The sequence below is a fragment of the Polyodon spathula genome, chromosome 3 (assembly GCF_017654505.1).
Source record: "Polyodon spathula isolate WHYD16114869_AA chromosome 3, ASM1765450v1, whole genome shotgun sequence".
Classification (NCBI taxonomy): Eukaryota; Metazoa; Chordata; class Actinopteri; order Acipenseriformes; family Polyodontidae; genus Polyodon; species Polyodon spathula.
In genome coordinates this window covers 80,186,448-80,203,378 of record NC_054536.1, presented here as the reverse complement: position 1 = coordinate 80,203,378, position 16,931 = coordinate 80,186,448, and the positions used below count along the sequence as shown (strand labels likewise).

Genomic DNA, 16,931 nt, shown 5'->3' with positions numbered 1-16,931 from the left:
CAGCTTCAGTGATCATATAAGACACTCCAGAGACTGCAGGAGAGGTGAAGCCAAGCAAGTGTTACTTGCTACACGACACGGTTCATTACCTGGGTCATGTAGTGTTAAAGAGGGTGCTGCCACAGACCCACAGAAGGTAGCTGCAGTCCAAGAATGGCATGTGCCCCAAACTGTCAAGGATATTTGCAGTTTTCTTGGGATTGCCTCTTATTATCGACAGTTCATACCAGGGTTCTCTCTTATTGCTTATCCACTCTTTGACTTCACTAAGAAGGGATGACTATTTGAGTGGACTGCAGATTGCCAGGAAGCTTTTGAGGTACTTAAAGAATGTTTGAGTTCTGCCCCAGTACTTGCTTATCCTGATTTTGAGTAACCTTTTTTCTTGGACACAGATGCCAGCGATAGAGGAACAGGAGCAGTTCTCTTACATTGCAAGGGAGGTGAAGAGAAAGTCATAGCTCATACTAACAGTACTTTGTCTTCGGTTCAACGCAATTACTCTGTGACCAGGAGAGAACTTCTAGCAGTGGTGGTATTCACAACCTATTTCCATGGATTACTCAGATGGCTAAAAATGTTTAAGAACTCTGAAGGGCAACTTGCACGATGGGTGGACAGTTTAGACAGTTTGACTTTGACATTGTGCACCGGGCAGGAACAAAACATCAAAATGCTGATGTGATGTCTCGTTTAGTGCAACAGGATAGCATAGATGTCTGTCCTATGTGGGTTCCCCCAGAAGACAGTGGGGTGAAACGCATGCGAGTGGCACAGGCTGAAGATCCAATACTTTGCATCGTCAAGGGTGGACTGGATCGGAGCAAGACCAAACCTCCGGCTGCGCTTGCAAGGGAAGATCCCATTGCCCTACAATACATCAACAACTGGAAACAACTGCAACTTTGTCAGAGGCTGATCTGTCACAAAACCAAACAAAACATTGTCAGCAGTGGGAGCTACTAGTTATGGTCCCAGAGATATTGGAGCGGCTCCATGGAGGACCTGGTGGTGACCACTTAGGTACAGAAAAAACGTTGAGGAAGGTTCAGGAAAGGTATTGGTGGCCAGGTTGGCATCGGGATGTAAAAGACTGGTGTCGCAGCTGCAGGGTCTGTGGTAGCTGGAAAAATCCCAACTAAATAGAGCACCAATAATGACCAATCCTGTCTCAAGACCTTTTGAACGTGTTGCAGAGGACCTGTATGGAGAGCTCCCTGTAACCCATGAAGGGAACTGCTATATAATGGTTGTGATGGACTACTTCACCAAATGGCCTGAAGACTTTATTCCTGACATCAAAGCCAAGGCCATCGCATGGACATTGGTTGAACAGTGGGTCAGCAGGTTTGGTGTTCTGGAGTCACTTCATTCTGACCTATCACCCTCAGTCAGATGGCTTGGTTGAGAGATATAACCACACTTTAGGGCAGTTGTTTGCAATGCGAATGAAAGACTGACAGCATGACTGTGACAGACAACTTATACCTTATATCTTTCTAGCATTCTGAAGTAGCCCACAGGAATCGACAGGAATGTCACCACATGAGAGGCTTTTTTCAAGGAAAGCTAGGCTTCCAGTAGACACAGAATAGGAAGCTCCCCAGTGTCAATATCGAGGACATTCTGACAATGTAAAATAGATGGCGCGCCGGCTAAAGCTTGGGAGAAAATTAGCTACACAGTACAATCTCATGGTGACAGAAAACGACAAAGGGACCAACCTTGGCATGGGCCCTACGCCTCTTGAAAAAAAGTCTGGGTGCATTTCCCAAACCGGAAACAGAGTTTGTCTCCTAAGCTACAGTGTTCCTGGAGGAGACCATATACTTTCGAAAGATTTCTTCACAGTCATGTATACATGCTCCTGGACCCTAATGGGTGCATGACATGCCCAGTCAGTCATCCAGGGAGCAGCAACTGGAGAGAGAGGATGATAGTATGATCCATGTGCGGCACCTCTGGAACACAGCTATTCAATGCCACTTGGGGATGGTTTGGAACCAAGAGGGACAAGTGCGCCATCACCTACAGGCATGAACAGAAGTACTGATTCCCCTGAAGCAATTTGTTGGGACACTTTAGCTTCTGCCTTCTTAGAGGGGTTCCCTGTAGAAGAGTCAGCCTCGACAGTACCAATAGAACAGCCCAGGGCTGATGAGAATTTTGGGAGATGGTGACCGGCGCCTCAGCTTCACTGAGTATAGCATGTGCCCCCGAAGTCCCAAAGACCACAAAGAAAGACAATACCCTAAGACTGGGAAGAGTATCTCCATTTCGTTGGAGAGTGACACACAAACCATTAGGGGATTGAGCCTCTGACGCAAGTGCACGTCTTCTTCAAGGGGGAAACCATGTAGCGAAAATCAAGTCTTTACAATCTGTACTTACACGGGTTATTAGATTAACACCACAAACAGCATTGCGCGGGGTGAGATGGTTTTTATTATTTTAAAAATTTGCTAACATTGGGAGAGCATAGTTGGACTGGGAGAGCTAGACTATATATATATATATATATATATATATATATATCATCACAACCTATATATATATATATATATATATATATATATATATATATACAGTGCCTTGCAAAAGTATTCAGACCTCTGACCAATTCTCTCATATTACCGAATTACAAATGGTACATTGAAATTTCATTCTGTTTGATATTTTATTTTTAAACACTGAAACTCAGAATCAAATATTGTAAAGTGACTTTGGTTTTATGTTGGGAAATATTTTTAAGAAAAATAAAAAACTGAAATATTTTTCATTGCGTAAGTATTCAACACCTGTGCTGTGGAAGCTCCCAGTTTGCACCGAAGAAAGAAATTGCCCTAACGAGGACACAGTTACCTTACCATTGGCCTCCACCTGTGAACCATTAAAGTTGCTGTCACATTTTCTGGATAAAAACCCCACTGTTGAAGGATAATTGGTAAGGCTGTGAATCTGAAGGAAAATGAAGACGAAAGAGCATTCTACAGAAGTTGGAGATAAGTAATACAAATGCATAGATTAGGGAAAGGGTACAAAATAATATCCAAGTGTTTGGATATCCCAGTGAGCACAGTTGGATCAATAATCAGGAAGTGGAAGCTGCATCACACCACCCAGGCACTGCCAAGAAAAGCCCGTCCCTCAAAACAAGAAGGAGACTTGTGAGAGAAGCCGCAGAGAGGCCAACAATCACTTTGAAGGAGCTACAGAGCTCAGTGGCTGGGAGTGGAGTAATGGCGCACCAGTCATCCATATCAAGAGCTCTGCATAACACTGGCCTGTATGGGAGGGTGGCAAGAAAGAAGCCGTTACTCAAAAAGTACCATCTGAAAGCACATCTGGAGTTTGCCAGAAAGCATGAGAGTGACCTAGCTGCGATGTGGGAAAAGGTTTTGTGGTCAGATGAGACCAAGATAGAGGTTTTTGGCCAAAACTCAAAGCGCTGTGTGTGGCGCAAACCTAACACTGCCCATGCCTTAAGACACACCATCCTTACAGTGAAGTATGGTGGTGGCAGCATCATGCTGTGGGGATGCTTCTCATCAGCAGGGACTGGGCATATTGTTACAATTGAAGGAAAATACAGGAAAATACTGCAAGAGAATCTGCTTCAGTCCGCTAAAAAACTGAAGCTGGGGAGGAAATTTACCTTTCAGCAGGACAATGATCCCAAGCACAAGGCCAAAGCAATATTGGAGTGGCTCAAGAACAAAAAGGTAAATGTCCTATAGTGGCTCAGTCAAAGTCCTGATCTCAATCCCATTGAGAATCTGTGGCACTATTTGAAAATTGCGGTCAACAAGCGTCGTCCAACCAACCTGAACAACCTGGAGCAAATCTGCGAAGAAGAACGGGCCAAAATCACTCCGACACTGTGTGCAAAGCTGGTACATACTTACCCCAAAAGACTTAAAGCTGTTATTGCAGCGAAAGGTGCCTCTACCAAATATTAATATGTAGGGGTTGAATACTTATGCAAGCAAGATATTTCAGTTTTTTATTTTTCTTAAAAATATTTCCCAACATAAAACCAATGTCACCTTACAACAATTGATTTTGAGTTTAAGTGTCTTAAAATAAAATATCGAAAAGAATGAAATTTCAATGTACCATTTGTAATTCAGCAATATGAGAGAATTGGTCAGGGGTCTGAATACTTTTGCAAGGCAGTGTGTGTGTACAGTGCCTATAGAAAGTCTACACCCCCTTTCAAATTGTTCACCTTTTATTGCCTTATAGCTCGGAATTAAAGTTTTTTTTTTTTTTTAAATTTATCTACACATCCTACCTCACAACTTCCAAGTGAGAAAAAATATTCTAGAAATCTGTAGAAAATTAATTAAAAATAAAAACTGAAATAGCTTTGTTGGATAAGTGTCCACCCCCCTTGTAATAGCAATCCTAAATTAGCGCAAGTGTAACCAATCACCTTCAAAATCACACATCATGTTAAGTGGCCTCCACCTGAGTTAAATTGTAGTGATTCACATGATTTCGGGATAAATTCAACAGTTCCTGTAGGTTTCTTCTGCTGGGTAGTGCATTTCAAAGCAAAGACCATTTATTTTGAAAGGTGCTTTCAAAAGACCTCCGGGACAAAGTTGTTGAAAAGCACAGATCAGGGGATGGGTATAAAAAAAAAATCAAAGGCCTTGAATATCCCTTGGAGCACGGTCAAGACAATTATTAAGAAGTGGAAGGTGCATGGAACCACCAAGACTCTGCCTAGATTAGGCCGTCCCTCCAAACTGGATGACCGAGCAAGGAGGAGACTGATCAGAGAGGCTACCAAGAGGCCAATGGCAACTTTGCAAGAGCTACAGGCTTTTAGGGCCAAGACTGGTCAAAGTGTGCATGTGACAACAATATCCCAAGCACTCCACAAATCTGGCCTGTGTGGTAGGGTTGCAAGAAGGAAGCCAGTACTCAAGAAAGCCCACCTTGAAACCCGTTTGAAGTATGCAAAAAAACACTCAGGAGATTCTGTAGCCATGTGGCAAAAAGTTTTGTGTTCTGACGAAACTAAAATGGAACTTTTTGGCCTAAATGCAAAGCATTATGTTTGCTGCAAACCCAACCCAGCACATCACCCAAAGAACACCATCCCTACTGTGAAGCATGGTGGTGGCAACATCATGTTATGGGGATGTTTCTCATTGCAGGGACTGGGGCACTTGAGAGGATAGAAGGAAAAATAAATGGAGCAAAGTACAGAGAAGTCCCTTGAGGAAAACCTGCTGCCCTCTGCAAGAAAGCTGAAACTGGGACGGAAGTTACAGAGGAGGGAGTTACAGAGGAGGGAGCACATAATGACTCCATTTTTGCCTGATGTACAAGATGTTCTAATTTGGACAACATACATGTGATTGGAAAAGTTTCAAAAGAGAACCGCGATGGACAAAATTCAGATATGTCGGCGTCTTTACAAGAAAAGAGCAATGAAGGTATATTATTATTATTATTATTATTATTATTATTATTATTATTATTATTATTATTATTATTATCTTAACGGTACTGAGGGTTTTTTTTTTAATCATACCCTGTGAAAGATCTGGGTACCCAGGTATTTCACGGCGGTACCCGATTCCGGATTTTCTACCCGTGCTGACCTGTATAATATGACTACGACAGTAGTAACCAGACAAGTAATTGTTTTCTAGGGTTTTTTTTTTTTTTTAATCCCTTGCTTTTTTGTATCTGTGTCTTGTTGATATTGATCACTTCATCAGCTGATATTTCTGCATTCAGATTATAATTACTCCTATGGAGCATTCAGCCCCTGTTTTTAATACCATAGTTAGTATTGCCTTATCCATGTCTTTCTGTGCGTCTTATCTATGATGTTGTCTAATACTAATTGATCAAAAAATAAAACGTCAACAAAGCCAGCTCCACCTAAGTGCCACCTAATTGACTGAAATTGTAAAGTTGCAATACAGCTTTGTAATACATAGCTAAATTGTAGATGTTTGAAGAGGCAAAACCCATTAGACTAATGAAACTGGAAAAACTGCTTCCCTAATTTGAAATGTTTGGCACTGATGATCTAGCTGCTTCCAACAGCAAAAAATAATATTCAGTCATCTGTTGTTGTTACACACCCATCTTTATTTGTTAAGGTTGGAGCTACATCTGGGTGCACTTCTTGAAATGAAGCTGAAAACAATTACTTGTCTCAGTACTGTTCCTGCTCTCTAAATTATATGTGAAACCACAATATTACAGTGCTGATGTGCACGCTGGTCATCTTTTTGTAGTTTACATATTTTCTTTTTCTTTTAACAGCAGTTTGTATGCCTTGTAACTGTACCCTTGAGATTTAGAAAATAGCATTTTAACAGCATGCACTTTTGTTATGTTTTGTAATTATATGAACCATGTCAGAATTACAGTAGACAGTAAGTCTCTGTGTTTCATAAAGCTTTTGAATTTTACTATGCATTCCCTGGCATCAGCCTATGACAAAGATATGTGACATTTGATATTGTTAGCCATACGCATTAAACACAGGGTGTCTTGCACTGCCTTCTTTAAGTTATTCTTGGTTGATGCTTTAAAACAGAAAATGTTTGTTTTTATTGAATGAATAATAAAGTACTTGCTAGCTGTTTTAAAAGACATTCCCCTCACATCTCGCAGTAGCTTTTGAAAACATTTGAATTGTGCAGGGGTGTTTTGCCAAGGAATGTAAATTAAAAGCTCTCTTCACCTATTATGTTTTTTCTGGACCACATGCACTATATGTGAGCTCTCTTAGGACCTGTGCTGTTGTGAAAAGCATGTTAAATTCTTCATTTTGTTGACATATTTCATAACAAGAAGCAGCAACTCTGAGACACAGGAAATTTCTTTGCTGTTTCTGAGTTCACCGTCCTGGAGCACAATCCATCAGTTTTTCTTCATACTAATGGCTAGCTGTGTTCTCTCTGGCAGGGATTTAAATGGACCATTAATATCTCTTTCCTATTTCAGACACAAGGGGCAGGCTCCCCTCGCTCGTCTCCCAGCCACACCATCAGCCGGCCCATCCCAATGCCGATTCGCTCTGCATCCGCCTGCTCGACGCCAACCCACACACCTCAGGATTCTCTCACTGGCGTTGGAGGAGACGTACAGGAAGCCTTTGCTCAGGGTAGGTGAAGCTGTTTCAGCTTCACAAATTTGATGATATTAAAAAAATGATTCTCTACTATTGTTCTTGTTCACAGATACTGATTTTAATTTCCCCAGGATGAAATGTTACCAACTGTGCATTGCACACAAGCCTCTGAGACTAGCCTTGGCAGCCTGGTTGAAGCAAAGTAATCATTTTACCATTATGGCTGCCTGTGCCTCCAGTTAAATAACCCTTGTGCTACAGTGTAGAACGTCATTGGTGTGCAGCGTTTCTCTGAAGAAGCATAAAGGACCGATCGGACAGAGCACTCTGCTTTTTTCAGCACCACGAATTGCATGCAGGTGACGATTTAGTGCATTCAGCTATAGCTGAACATTATAAATCCCAGGGACAGGTTTAAACTGGTAAGAATGAAATAGTGCAAACATGAAAAGGCAGTGATATCAGTTACTGACTACAGCAAGTAAGGGTAGGCATGGAATGCCATTCTGTAATGAGAAACCCAATTAGAGGTTTTGCATTAACACAAGGGATAGCCTCCTGCCCCTGAAGGTGTCACCTGCTCAGCTGGAGGTAAAAGGTGAACAAAGCAAAGGGCAGGCAAAAAATGTCACCAAACAGAATGCAGTGTGCTGAAGAGAGGGAGGGAGCATTAAAAAGTAAACCAACAGTAGTCTGCCATTTCAAGAGCTGCTATAAAGGCGACCTATTGATTGAAAATAACAGTAAGTGTGATGGCGATTTAAACATGTCTTACTGTGCCAAGAGGATTTCTATTTATTTATGTATGTTTTATCTTACAGCTATGTGATTGTCTGTGTAATGGGCAGCGTTGTGTGATATGCTGCCATTGTGGAGAGATGAGAGGAGGTTAAGGTATTAAGGGATGAATATGATAACAAGGTTCTGAGGACAGCAAAATGCCTTTTCAATATTTAAATAATGTGCTGCCAGTGCCGCCCATTTGCACACACACAGGTCTTGAAGATTTCCACATCAGTGATGTAGAGGGATTAAATAAGCTACAGAAGATTAAAAAATAAATAAAATCATCGGGCCCTGATGTTATTTATCCAAGGGTGTTTAAGGAAACAAGGTTAGAAATAATAAATGGATTAAAGTCTTTAAAATGTGGGTCGCCGGTTCGAGTCCAGGCTATTCCACTGCCGACCGTGGACGTGAGTTCCCCGGGGGTGGCGCTCAGTTGGCCGAGTGCCACTCGGAGTGGGGAGGGTTTAGGTCGGCCAGGGTGTCCTCGGCTCACCACGCACCAGCGGCCCCTGTAGACTGGCCGGGCGCCTGCAGGCCTGCCTGCAAGTGACCCAGAGCAGTATGGTCCTCGGACGCTATGGCTTTGAGGTAGCTGCATGGCGGGGCTGCAGAGTGAAAAGAAGCGGACAGCTGACGGCACACGTTTTGGAGGATGCGTGTGTGTCTGTCTTCATCTCTGTCAAATCAGCGTGGGGGTTGCAGCGGTGAGCCAGGCTACCGAATTAGCCATTTCAAATTTTGGAGAAAATGGGGTAAAATTGGCGATTTTTCCAAATTTAAAAAATAAAAAGTCTTTAAAATGTGTGGGGATGCACAGATTAATGGAACCAGTAATCCTAAAAGTAGTCGTATGTTACTTTAAAAAGAAAATCCCAGTCCTGCATTTACTTGCTTGTGCTAATCATGATTCTATTCTCACTCACATTTCCTTTGCAATGTCTTTGTGACTGTCTCCCTCTAGTGGCGTAAAACAGCGTAAAACTTAATAGTTATGGACTTGTCCCACCTAGGCCAACATTAAAGATACAATATGCTTTCTGCCTCAACCCCAGTATTCATTTGAATAGGAAACAACAAATATCATTAGATTTATATAGGACCTCTCATGCCATGAATCCCTGTGGGTTTTACAAGGAAGCATCAACACCTAAAACCCAGCAAGGACACCCTCAACCGTCTGTGCACATTAAATGTTTCCTAGCAATGGGGGAATGTGAGAGACCCCTGTTAACCAGGTTGTTTCCGAGATTTGAAGTAAGATACCCCTCGTATTGTCCTTCCCCATGAGCATTGAGAATCACCCCCTGAATGCCTTGTCATTCTGATACTGGAGAATTGTTAAAGTAGACATCTTGTGTTGTGTGTGTGTGTATGTATATACACATATGGTGCCAAATAACACCCTTTTATAACCATAGCTCTGCCCGTTCTTTTGCCCATTGGCACAATCATAACTCTGCCCCAAATTGACTGTTAAGGCACCCAGTCGTTCTTCGTGTGTGACGCTCACAGACTCGCGTACACATACAGACTCATGCAAGCAAAGAACACACATGCAGATTATAGAGGCTTGTAAACAGCAAACAACATTCCCTTCCCCAGTCCATAACACAGTCCATTTCACATGGGTCCTTTGCAGCAGCAGCCCCGGTGCTACAATATGTATACTCAGGCAGTCAAAATTATTGTGTCACCGGACTTGAAACAGAATGACTATCTGGCTATCTCTGAATAGCTACTGTATTGGTCTCCTCTTTACATATAGGGAAAATATAGTCAAGCCATCTCACTATCTAAAATGTTCAACATCTTTTAGCAGTACAGAAGGACTACAGGTGGGGCTTGTATTGGACAATTTTTCCCACTCAGGTTGCTTACTCATAAATATATGGTATACCTGAAAAGATAATTGTCTCCTTTTTAAATGTTTGCAAATTTGTTTTCATTAAATCATAACTACAAGTGCAGTGATGCCCCAAATATTCTCAATTTACTACCAAGTCATCATGACTGTGGGGCAATTGATCCTCCTTTTACTCCAGTGGTGACTCCATGATACCACATTGAACTGTCAGTCACTATTTCAGATACATTTTGGGGTAAAGAAAAATTGTCCCACATTTGCTCTTGTGAGATGGATTGATGATCATTAAAATATTTTGCATGCATTAAGAGAGGAGACGATTAGCTATTTGAGGATAACAAGATGGCGAGTAATGAATGGGTCTGAGTGGCATAAAAGGGGAATAGATGTTCCATCACAGTCATTCTGTTTTAAGACTGGAATAATTGTAACCATGGAAGTATGTATGTATGTATGCATGTACTGTACCATTTATATATATATATATATATATATATATATATATATATATATATATATATATATATATTATATATATATATATATATTTTTTTTTTTTTATTTGTGTTCATCATAAATAATTAGCATGGGATTCTTCATCTACTATGTGTCTTGTTGGATCAATTGCAAACAACTTTCAACCCCAGTGGTAGATTGAAACAAGGCATTAGTCGCTGGGTAGAGTAGTTGTATTGCTCAGACTGTTTGTTTTTTTTTTTGCTTGTTTTTGCTAGTAAATACTCTCTGATAATGTAGATCTCCACTCCCTTCAAACTAGACCCAGTATCTTTTTGATCCCACTTAATAACGTGTGTTGTGCATTCACCAGGCTCCAGGAGGAACTTAAGAAATGACCTGTTGGTGGCAGCTGACTCCATCACCAACACCATGTCGTCACTCGTGAAGGAGCTCAACTCGGGTAAGAGACGCATGGCCACCTGCCTTGAACAATTTTACCTTTCAGTCATTTGGTGTCCTTTTAGATAGAATCGGCAGCCTTTTACAGTCCCTGACAGTTAATGGTTTACCACTAGAAAAGTTTCACTGTTCTGGGTAGTCATTAGTGCCAATTAAAAAAATGTAATTAGAAAGTGTCAGATATAAAGAGATCAGAAATAATACCCATTTTCAACCCCCTATACCCCCTGTTAGTATTACATTTTTTTAAAACCCTTACTTTGTCACAAATTACGATTGTAATATATTTTACACAGCTTAAAAGCAGGTGACTGCTACCTGAACTGTGAATTGTTAATCCACACAAATGATTACCCCTGTACAGACCAGTTCTGCAAGTGTCAGCTGAGAAAGAAAATAATACAAATATCTGGTTTAGAAATGTTGAGTTGATACATTAGCTTAAATGCTTTTAGTCTTTTCGAAAGTAAATTTTCTGTGAAGTGTCAGAAAAATGTAGCGTGGCATGCTGCACTGCTTTTCAACCTTTCAAGCTTTTGAAACTCAACCAAAGGTTGGGAAATGTCTGTCTTATGCACAGGTGTCCTTTGTGCTGCTTGAGTGTGAGACCTGGTCCATGTTATCAACAGATAGATAGGGTTACAGTAGAACAAGACAATAACTTCTCAGTCGGGGGATTTGTATAAGAACGTGCATTATGCTGAAGTGTTCCATCACCTTTGTTGTAGCCTCTCTAAAATGCAACCATCTCCAGTGTGGTCCCTCTCCTACCCTCCACTCCCATCTGCTGCTTTGTATTTTCCCTTTTGTATATACATATATTGCTTTCCTTTAGAGACCAGTAATATCTAGTGTGTACATTTTCATTGCAATGTCAAGATTAGTGTATAATTCCCACTTGGGCTCCAAATGTGGGCCCTGAAAAAGAAACTCATTTATAAAGCACTATACAATTCTGTTTAGTCCCGTATATACCTTTAATTTACCTTAGGCACTGAATATGTACAATTGCTTCAGGCGGGACATTTTGGGTAATGGTCATTTGCATGTTCACAAGGTCATATCTAGATGGTTCCTAAGCCAACCGCTTGCAGATAAAGTGCAAACACGGGCAGATGAAGCTGAGAAACCCAGATATCCCTGCAGCGCTGAAGGTGACAGTTCTGTGTGGGAGCACTGCTACAGGAGATGGACCATCATCTCATTTCTTTGAACCTGAATTTAAGCATTGGAGCACGAAGTGTCAGCAGCATGGGGCTCTACAGGCAAAAAGAAAAAAAAAGTAGGAAGCAGCCATCAGAGGTGCAGAGTCATGGAATTCTGCAGATGTGTGCCTCTTTGGAAAGGTCATGCCATTCCCTTGAGACCCACCTAACCTTGCACATGAACAGAACATCCTATTCATTGAGTGTGACCAGCCTTGGTAGCCAGTGAAGCAGGCCACAAATACGCAGATACACGTTTGCATGAAGTGCAGAGTGCTACATGAAACATTTAATGTATTCACCCACACATAATATATTATTTGAGCAAAGAGACCAAGATGGGGTTAATAAATTCTGCACATGCACGACGGCCCTGGTTGTAAAACAGTATGCTTTCCTTTTACACTGGAAGCATTGAGAAGAAGAAGAATACTATTGTTATTATATTGAATCTCTTTAGTTGTCTTTTATCAGTAGAAGCTTAAATAAGCTTTACTTGCTCTCTGCAGAAGATGGCAGTGGGGAGGAGGATGAGGACATACTACTGAATGGACAGGACAGGGGTAAGTCAGCCTATCCTGAGCTGTACCCGTCTCCCCCGAGACTGCACCTCTGTCCTGATTGCTCCGTGAAACACACAGCACAGTGCAAGCTCTCTTCGTGGTACCTTTTAATCAGTGGTGCTACTGCACCAAAGCTAAAAGCATTCAGCAAGTGGTAGCATGGGGTGCAAGACCTAGCACACCTGGTGTCCTTTCAGTTTAGCTTGTGGTCGTTTCATCAATTCTTCATAATAAATACTGTAGGTTGGCTTGGACAAGCCATACTTTAATTAAAAGTGCTTTGCAGCATCAAAGCCATAACCTGCTCTGTATACACTGAAGACCCTGTCTTTGGTTTGAATTATATTCCAGTGATGACCTATTTTATTGAGGAAGAAAACCCTTTCAACCCAACCCTTTTTTTCTAGTGCAAATGCATATTTGATGGTTTTTTTTAATGATGTATGTTGGATACTTGCATATTCATATATGCAGATTCAGTTTTCCAGTTTTCCAGTTTAACATGTTTTTTAGAAAGCCCCAAGTATGTGTCATTGAGGTCCTAGTGGCAGGTAACAGTTTTTGCATGTTGGGTCTTTATTCATAAAATGTTTTTTACATTTCTGTTATTTTTAGGGGCTTTTGCAACTTGCTATATCGTTTTAATGGGTTTTTTTTGTTTGTTTTTTAAAGCAAATTATAAACATTGCAAACACAATGTTGGTCTAAATATTTTAATATCATTAAATTGTTAAATCTTTAGCCAGTTAAATTCAGTGCACAGAGTTGCACTTTCCCCGCTATGATAATTACAACATAGTTTAACTTCATTTGTTTACTTTCTAGGTACCGGTAAATGCTTTTTTGGATCAAAACAATGACCAATACATTTATATGACAAATACATGCTATACACAGATCACCAGCATAATTGCATTTATTCTAATGTGCTCGATTGCCTGGAAATCCAGAATAAAGTTCCTGCATGTAACAGTTCATTAATTAAAAAAGAGGTCAGGTGTAGTTTAGCAGATCATTTTTCTTACTCTGTGTTGGATAACATGGAAATAAGTTTTAGTGTAATACAAGATACAGGTGTTTACAGGTTTGTACACTCTGTTAGTTTTAAAGGGAGATTGTCAGAGGAGGCATAGTAACTGGTAAGTGCGAAATTGTAAGATTGTATTTAATTACATCGATGGCGACCATCTGACTGCTAGAATAAATACAATTGCACACTGCTGGAGGAACCTTTGTGAATAATGGCTGCCCAGGCTCCTATTGAGATATTTTGTTTCATTAGAAGCTGGCAGTGAGACAGAAAGTAATGTGGACTCTGACTTCGGGCGTGCTCACTTTGATGACCTGGTCCCGTCTCCCACCTCGGAGAAGGCTTTCCTCGCACAAATCCACGCCAGGAAACCAGGGCATCTCCACAGCGCCTCAGCGACTGGCACGATCCGCAAGGACCTGTAAATATCTATCCTCCTAAAATGTTAAACTAATACAGATTAGAAGTATGTTAAACTATTCCAGATGTAGCGCAGTCCCAGTTTCTGTGTTAACCACTGTGCTCTTGGACAGTGGAACGGAAGAAGGGGATGATGAGAGCTACGAGAACGACTCGGTCCGCCAGCTTGAGAACGAACTGAAAATGGAGGAATTCCTGCAACAAAGACAGCAGGAGAAAACCTACATGGTAAGGAAGGTGTGCAGTGTTTTATTCATTTAGTGAGATGAAGTCAACCGGGACAGGATGTGACATCTCATTCACAATGAATTTCTTTGATAATCAGAACCCACGGGCATCATATGCAACACCAGGTTCCATACACTTCTGTTTGCACGTTTTCTTCTTGTTTTGAATGTGTTATAACAGGCGGCTGTGCTCTTTGGTGTGCAGTTGTTTTGCATGCTTGCTTATTCAGTTTGCTAGATTTTTATTTTTTTTTCTGATTCAATTCTGTTATTCTCATCCTCACTGCCCCCATCTTCATGGTTTTTATATTAAGGATATGCAATATGAGGGTGGCCAATGATGATACACATTACAGCATTGATTTTTACTCATAACACTGATTTACTGCCTTTCTAGATGTTTAGTCTTCCCTGGACTGGCCTTTTCACTTCTTACAAACTCTCTTGTCTTTTCTTCCTTGTGTTATTTCCTGCCTGTAGGTCACTTTGCAGGAATGAGCACGTTATTTCTCTCTTCAAGTAAGTACCTTCCTTCCTGCTGGTCTGCTCTGTCATACCCTTCACCTGCTGTTTTGTATTTTTTCACAGCCTGAGGAAGCAAACATAATGTAACACTGTGGAGTGTGTATACCTTCATTGCCAGCAGTGCTGCATGTGGAAATACAATCTGGAAAAAATAGATTTTGTGTTCAAGACCCTTTATTAGCTTTTTTGATGAAATAAAATACATGTATACTGTTTGATTTTTTTTTTTTTTTTTTTTTGTCCCATATCTTTCTCACAGTTGCAATATTTTTTTATTTTTTTGGGATGGTACTAGTATTTATTTTATGCCAAGTGTACCCATTCCAAAGTTTGTCAAGTACCAGTTGGGATTTGCGTGGGGATCACTGTGTGTCTAAAGTGTCATCTGTTATCGGGGAAATGCACATGTCATTATTAAAGAAAAGTCACTGGGGCGGTAATACCCACAGTTGTTTTGTATAACCGGTAGAGTATCACAGCCATGTGCAGCAGTGCCTGTAGTGCTGTATTATACGTCCCATTTTCATCTCCATGGTTGACCGAAAACATCCCTTTTATGGACATTTGCAGTTTCTCCTGTAATCTGTGTCTCGTTCCCCAGATGAGCTACGTGAGGACCGACGATGAGGAAAGCGGTATCCGGACGGGTGATGAGGAAGGGCTGGTGGCCCAGAGCAAAGAGTGGAACGAACACATGAAGCATCTCCTCAATAAAAAAAAGCTACAGCGATTCTGAGAAGGAGAGCACTGTAACTGTATTATAGATCGTAGTTAGCTGTGTGTTTTAAACCATTTAGAAAACGTTTTTCTTTAAGCTGTTCTTTTATTAATGACAGCATCTTCAGTGATGTGTTTCAATAGAACTAACAGGGAACAGGAGACCATGTCCTGGTTCTGCTGTTAGAAGCAATGGCAGTATTATTATTAAGTAAATTAGTACCTAGATCTTTTGCACATACGATCAATGCTACGTTTACACCTGAAACACTAGTGTACTTTTTTTACTAGAAGAGATGATTTCTAAATGATTTGTAGTTTTTGTATAGAACAGGTTGTAATATCAGAAATAAGAAAAAAAATATATAGATGTATTTTTTTGCCTGATACAGAATTTCCAACACTAACAATTTCCAAGAAGGATTAGTTCACTAACGAATATATAAAATTATATATATATATATATATATATATATATATATATATATAGATATAGATATATATATATATCTAAATATATAGATATTACAGATATATATTAAAATGTATTATATATGTTTTTTTTTAATCGGCAACATATCGAAGAGAAAACTGTGAACCAAGTTGAGGAATTTCGATAATAGAGCTGTTTATATACCACAGGTGGCATAAAATCAGATACCTATCAGAGTTTTTTTTATCTTCTATTACATTGTATGTGTTGATGCTTTTCAGTTGATTCAAGCATGTCTTCTCAGCAGCAAAGTTTTTTAATATTTTTTGTTTTGTTTTCAGGCTTTATTGTGTGAATATACTGTAATTTATTTTTTTCTCTTGAACATTTACAAAAAAGTTGAAATATATATAATATAATATATATATAATATATATATATATATAATATATATCTATATATAATTAATGTGTGTGTGTGTGCATTGCCTTAGCTGGCCATAGGATCTTGTGCATTCTCTTTTGCATCACACTGCATAGGTGAGTGTAGGAATTTGAAAATGCCCTGGAAGAACACAAGAAATATTTGAGCTTAGCTAACAAAAGTGATGGCTATTTGGGGGTACAGTAACAGTATTTTACTACACAGAGCTTAAACTGTGGAACAACTCTTTACTGCTTCTAAAAAAAACTACATTGGCATTTCACTTTATTATCCTTCAATTTAAACCCTTAATTACAAAGTTATAAAACTGACAATTAAACTAAAGAAACCTCTTACAACGTTCAGGTGAATCCAGTGCAGATTTTCATCAGAGTTGAAATGAAACTATAAACATATTTGAAAGTTGAACTGAACACCATTATAAATATTATTCGTTTACTTCTTGAAGATATATATATAATATATATATATATATAATATATACTCTATAATATATATAATATACATATATATATACGTGTGTGTTTTACAACACGTTCTTAAGGTTGTTTTTTAATAAAGATATTTAAGCATTTACAAACAATTTAACATCAGAAATTATGAATTAAGACTAATTTTAAGTTGAATGTGACATCCCTGTTTAACCACTGTTAATTTTTCCAGACTCAGTTTTCTTTTGGGATCGCAC

The 16,931-nt window shown here is 39.8% G+C and overlaps 1 protein-coding gene across 29 annotated transcripts in view; it reads left to right on the top strand.

Moving 5' to 3' along the window:
* Positions 1-15,770, top strand: part of LOC121313467 (dystrobrevin alpha-like) — a 106,307-nt gene extending 90,537 nt beyond the window's left edge. For 14 of the 29 annotated variants that reach the window (XM_041246044.1, XM_041246040.1, XM_041246053.1 and 11 more), the window contains 6 exons: positions 6,982-7,141; positions 10,591-10,680; positions 12,394-12,447; positions 13,730-13,898; positions 14,011-14,125; positions 15,251-15,770. In XM_041246044.1, the coding sequence (XP_041101978.1) occupies positions 6,982-7,141; positions 10,591-10,680; positions 12,394-12,447; positions 13,730-13,898; positions 14,011-14,125; positions 15,251-15,385 (723 nt within the window). In that variant the 3' untranslated portion in view covers positions 15,386-15,770. Of the gene's footprint in view, positions 1-6,981; positions 7,142-10,590; positions 10,681-12,393; positions 12,448-13,729; positions 13,899-14,010; positions 14,126-14,604; positions 14,644-15,250 lie in introns of all 29 variants that reach the window. The other 15 variants (XM_041246046.1, XM_041246066.1, XM_041246048.1 and 12 more) reach the window with 4 other exon arrangements.
* The last annotated feature ends 1,161 nt before the right edge of the window (positions 15,771-16,931 follow it).